Source organism: Mus musculus, chromosome 5, assembly GCF_000001635.26.
Source record: "Mus musculus strain C57BL/6J chromosome 5, GRCm38.p6 C57BL/6J".
In the NCBI taxonomy this organism is placed as follows: Eukaryota; Metazoa; Chordata; class Mammalia; order Rodentia; family Muridae; genus Mus; species Mus musculus.
This window is the reverse complement of record NC_000071.6, coordinates 8,449,058-8,455,057: the sequence shown is the minus strand read 5'-3', so window position 1 is coordinate 8,455,057 and position 6,000 is coordinate 8,449,058. Positions and strand designations below refer to the sequence as shown.

Here is a 6,000-nt window from a genome sequence, read left to right as displayed (position 1 = left end):
TTAGGAGTAACCCAGGGGGAACATAGTAAACAGTATGTGATAACTCAGGGTTATCAATAGGAAAGTAGATTCTAACAGCATGGAGGGTAGGCAGCTGCCCAGCTACTGTGCAGCTGTTATATGCCTAAGGCATATTAAAAGAATAAAGATTATGTGCATCTTTCATTGTATTTCATCTGACAACATAAACTGTCTAAGACAGAAAAGAAGGCCTGGGTCAGGATTTTAAAATTTTTACTACTACAAATCACAAATACACATCTGTATATATTAATATTTTAATGTAAACCAACACAGGATTGTAATGTAAAACAACATGGTACAATAAACCATGTATCATTTATTTCTGATGAAACATACAAACACTTTCCACTATGATACAAAATGCATTTGTTCACCTACCAACCCTAGAGATCATTGTCACCGAAATACATTAGGCAGGGAGGGTATACGTCATATTTCATAGAATACACATAAAACGTGATAAAGTGCTTTTTGCTTTATAGAGATAAGTAAATAATAATAAATAGCATTTCTTGCATTGGCATCTTACTTACTTTTAAATTATTTATCATCTGTGCCAGAGATCAGACTCCGAGTTACACATTCCAAAGCCACCGTTTTCTACCCCTGCATTCTCATCATACTTAAAATCTCATTCCTGAGCTCAGTGTGGGAAAGGGCACGTGCTGCTAAGCCTGACCACCTGAGTTCAAATCCCAAAGTCCACAAGGTGGAATGGGAGAACTAACTCTTCAAGGTTTCCTCTCACCTTCATGTATATGTAGACATATACAAAAAATAAACAAAGGTCATTTTTAAAAACCTCATTCCTACTTAAAGTGATAAATATATTCATGTGTATCATATACAATTAATACAAATAGCCTAAAGGCAATTTAAATGTTTCTATGTGCCTGCGTTCTGTATGCTGTCACCTGAGTGAAGGTGTGGGATTATAACAACATCATTTTGGGACATCAAATAGAGTTGAAATTTTTGGAGCATTTTATAATTTGGCCTTTTAGACTAGGGAATATTGATTGTAGTAGAAAAAGTTGTAGAACTGACCTAAAGACCTCTACAAACAATGACACTTGGAAGGCAAGCTAGTTACCAGCAGCCCATTCCTGCTTGTACATTTGCATCATGTAAATGATTATACTTTGGTTCACACAGATAAAGTGGCTGCACTTTTCATTAGGGACTTCTACACTACAGGCCACTACAGGCCACCTTAAATCAGTAACAGGAGTGAGGGAACACAATGTCCCTGAATTAAAGACGTTAACAGGCACCATCTGGGGAATGTGAACAATGCCACATGATAGCTCTTCCACTCTTTACTGAAATGCTGAGACTTATGATTGAAATTTGCGTGGAACTGCACTTAGCTCTCTACACTGCAGTGCTTAGTACACAATCCAAAAAGTTCTGATGTGCCCCACACTTATAGCATTAATTTAAAAGGAAGCCTGTAATGATATTTGCACTCAGAAAACTTGTCCTGTTAAGGAGCAACTTTCTTTGCAAGAGTACTAAGTGGCTGCAGTTTCTGGATTATGTTTTTAATATTTCAAAAAATTAAATAATTCAAATTATGATCTAGAGGTGGATGAGAAATTATTATTCATTTAAATTATAGGGAAACACATAAAGTCATACTGTAAGATAATAATGTTAAAAAACCATCTTGCCTACAAATTTTCATCTTATTTGGCTCTGGTTGTTATTTCATGTCAAATGTCCATCATAAGAATTACCGACTTTCAACATTTTGCTTCTGGAAGAACGACTTTCCTAATTCATATGAACTGATCATAATGGCACAAGCAGGAACAATTTTAACTAATCGAGGAATTAGACCTGAAAGAGAACGGGGAAAAAAAACAAAACAAAACACATTTTACCTTATTTTTTTAAATGTAGCATTTGGCTTCATAATGACCAAATTAAATGATTTGCAATACCAAATTCTGTATCATCAATAGGCAGCAAAGATTAGGTCAAACTGTTCACTCTCAACTTTATTTTATTTTATTTTTTTCACTCTCAACTTTAAATTCAAAATTTGTAAGTCTACTACTGAACATTTCTTTTAACTTATCACAATATTTAGGAGAAAATAATAAATATAAAATGTTACCTATCACATTTGCTGGAAGCTAATTGTAGAAGGAGATGAAAATGGATAATTGTGTTCAAAGACTCTGTAAAGGAAAGATTTTTACCTGTAAATAACCCAGAAAATCCTTTGTCAGCAACAATGTTCTTCATTATAGTCCAGGTTGACATATCCAAAGGTGCAGGAACTATGTTCAAAAAATGTTAAAAGAAAAAATAATACCATCATAAAACACAACTTAATAGATCCATTCTAGCTACTGTTCTATTTCTATGAAGAGACACCATGACCAAGGCAACTCTTATTTAAAAAGGCACCTAACTGGGGGCTTGCTTACAGTTTCCGAGACTTAGTTTATGGTGATGGCAGGGAGCAGACAGGCATGGAGCTGGAGTGGTAGCTGGGAGCTTCACATCCTGACCCTCGGGCAGCAGGCAGAGAAACACTGAGCCTGGCCGTGGTTCCTTAAACCTTAAAGCCCGCCCGCCCGCTATGACACACCTCCTCTAACAGGCCTCTTAAACCTTTCCAAATAGTTCCACAACTGGGATCAAGCATTCAAATATAGGAGTCTATAGAGACCATTTTCATTTAAACCCTCACAAAAGCATACATAAATAATATACTTCATTATAAGAAGGATCTGTTTATCTAGGAGTTATTTTCAATCTATCTATCTATATATATATTCTTGGTTTTTTGAGACAGGGTTTCTCTGTAGCCCTGGCTGTCCTGGAACTCACTTTGTAGATTAGGATGGCCTCGAACTCAGAAATCTGCCCGTCTCTGCCTCCCGAGTGCTGGGATTAAAGGCGTGCACCAGCAGGCCTGGCTCAATCTTTTTTTTTATGCTCAACTATGGACTGACTAGATAGCCTAGCCTGACCTGCTCTCTAGCTGAGGTTAACCTCAAGCTCAAACACTTCTAACTAGTCTTCCTGAGTGATGGGGTACAGCTGTAAGCCACTAGACTCAAGTTCAATTTTTAATGCCTGGGTTCCTTAAAAAGAAGGCAGCTCTACATGCAAATATGCACACATCTGTAAGGAAACAAGTAGGAACATACAAAAGAGCTGGCAGGCTCCTCATAAAAATCAGTGGTATTACAATTTGTACTTTCTTGCATGTGAAAAATATTTCACAATGAAAAATGGAAGATATAGAAACCCCAGCTATATATCTCTTCTAATCTAACACAAGTCCAGAAAACCATTTTCATTTCAATTTTATTATCCAAAGATTAACAGAAGAAAAAGAACATATGTAGTGGTCTGAATAGGTTAGGCCCTCATAGACTTGGCCAACAAGGAATAACACTATTAGGAGATGTGTCCTTGTTAGAAAAGTATGGCCTTGTGCTTTGAGGTCCTATGCTCCAACTCCAGCCAATGCAGAAGAGACCCTCCACTTAGCTGCCTGCAGAAGAGAATCTCTTTCTGCCTGCCTTGGGATATAGACAGGACATAGAACTCTCAGTTCCTTTTTCGGCACTGTGTCTGCCTGGATGCTACCACACCTTCTGCCATGATGATAATGGACTGAACTTCTCAAACTCTAAGCCAGCCGCAAGTGTGTGTGTGTGTGTGTGTGTGTGTGTGTGTGTGTGTGTTTCTGAGGACAGGTCATTCTCCCTCCCTGATGATGTTCGATGCCCTGCTTCATTCAAACCTTTCCAATTACACCTGTAATTACACCTTCAAATGATAGGCTATAGATACCATCTTAGTTCTTTCCATTCAAGAATAGGAGGGAGGCAAAATTGAAAAACTTTGCTAAAGAGGATGCCACTAAATTCACATATAAAGCCTATAAGAACTAACAGAATAAAACTATAATTACCTCCCAGGCTTTGTTAGTGCCTAATGTTAGAGGAAACTTGGTATTTAGTAGTAGGTCAAAGATAGTTATTCAGATTAATTTACAGAGATCTATAAAGAACATTTCTTTAACATTATAATGCTAATTTTATGCAAAAAAGAAAATCACAGGTTAGAAAGTTCATTTCCATTAAAATAAACTATCATAAAGCTTATACAAAACATTTTTACAATAGATAATTCCTTCAGTTTTGTGATACCATGGGTATTTTTTCCTTTTCTTCCTTTCTTTTCAAGAAGGGTCTCACCTAGTACATCCACTAGGAAGACTCTGAACTCATAGTCCTGCTCCTGCCTCCCAAATGCTGGGATTACAGGCATGCACAATAACAGCCAGGTTTGCTACATTTTTAAACCAAAATAAATGATGGCGCACATGGCCGGGGCTTGGGAGAGGTAAGTATACTTTACATTATAGAAAAAATTATTGGTTACAAAGGAAATGAAATAAAGGTGAAAAAACAGGGTAAAATTGTGAGAATAAGAAATGTAAAAATCAATGTTGTAATGGCTGGTTTTGTGTGTCAACTTGACACAGCTGGAGTTATCGCCGAGAAAGGAGCTTCAGTTGAGGAAATGCCTCCTCGAGATCCAGCTGTAAGGCATTTTCTCAATTAGTGATCAAGGGGGAAAGGCCCCTTGTGGGTGGTGCCATCTCTGGACTGGCAGTCTTGGTTCTATAAGACAGCAGGCTGGGCAAGCCAGGGGAAGCAAGCCAGTAAAGAACATCCCTCCATGGCCTCTGCATCAGCTCCTGCTTTCTGATCTGCTTGAGTTCCAGTCCTGACTTCCTTGGTGATGAACAGCAATGTGGAAGAGTAAGCTGAATAAACCCTTTCCTCCCATCTTGCTTCTTGGTCATGATGTTTGTGCAGGAATAGAAACCCTGACTAAGACAAATGTCATGAGGAACAGTGGCTCAGTGACCTCCTGCCATCTTTCTGGACACAAGGTCTTATAGTTATAGTGGCCTTAGATGGCCAGTTTTTTGTTTTCTGTTATCTTTCACACTGATTTGTCTAGAGTTCTTTTATTGATTTATTTCAAAGAGTACTTAGTGAATAAATACAGATTTGAAAACAAACCATAAGAAAAATTATAACAACTTAGCTTTTCATGATAAAAGTAGTTTTTTTTCTTCATGGAAGTTAAGAGACTTAAATGTTAGCAGACAACAAAAAAGCTTTAAAACTTCTACAGCTTTCTTAGTATTTTTCTATTCTAACAATACACCTTTATCAGTTTCATTAAGAAAGAATAAGATCTCAGAAAAACAACAGTGTTTTCTGATTTTATGTATTCCTAATAAAATCACACAAGGGAAACAAACAATATCTTAAAATGCTTTAAATTAAACTTACATTTACAATATTCATTCGTCCACAGTTGCGTCTGTTTCTGTGTTTTTACTACATCAAATGGTAAAGTTGCAACAGCTGCAAACTGTCAAAAAGTTCATTTAAATCCTCAATTTTTAAAAAGTATTTTAAAATATTAGCATTATTATTTAATATGGAGAGTGACAAAAATCACAAACTGAAATTTAAAATAAACAAGATATACTTAAAGTTTTAGTGCAGAAAACAGGTTACAGCTCAAGTATTCATCATAAAATTCCAAAGAGCAGCCTCAGGAAAGTGCCTGTTCCTTCCCAGGACCACGTGGCCACCAATGGCAGAGAGAGAGACAGACTTCTGTGGCTTTATACCAGTGTTCAGTTTCTGATTCTCTTGTGTCACCAATACTATTTTACCATGTACTATGAGTGTGTGTGTGTGTGTGTGTGTGTGAGATGTAGCTCAGTCTCACCTTCAATTCAAATGTGTAGTCAAGGACTACTTGAAGTCCTGACACTCCAGCCATGCTTGCCAAGTGTTAGCATTACAGGCCGAGCCTTCACACTCGGCTTTAAGGATTACATGCCGAGCCTTCACACTCAACTTTTTAACATATTTTAAAGTAGAAATTCTCCAGTGTGAACTTAGCATATGAAAATTT

General features: G+C 37.0%; 1 protein-coding gene across 7 annotated transcripts in view; it reads right to left on the bottom strand.

The window, feature by feature from the left end:
- Positions 1 to 218: 218 nt before the first annotated feature.
- Slc25a40 (solute carrier family 25, member 40) overlaps positions 219 to 6,000 on the bottom strand; it is a 32,110-nt gene continuing 26,328 nt past the window's right edge. For 3 of the 7 annotated variants that reach the window (NM_178766.5, NM_001289596.1, NM_001289595.1), the window contains 3 exons: positions 5,364 to 5,445; positions 2,232 to 2,312; positions 219 to 1,866 (listed from right to left, as the gene is read on the bottom strand). In NM_178766.5, coding sequence (NP_848881.2) covers positions 1,760 to 1,866; positions 2,232 to 2,312; positions 5,364 to 5,445 — 270 coding nt within the window. In that variant the 3' untranslated portion in view covers positions 219 to 1,759. The remainder of the gene's footprint in view (positions 1,867 to 2,231; positions 2,313 to 5,363; positions 5,446 to 6,000) is intronic. The other 4 variants (XM_030254569.1, XM_006503591.4, XM_006503592.4 and 1 more) reach the window with 3 other exon arrangements.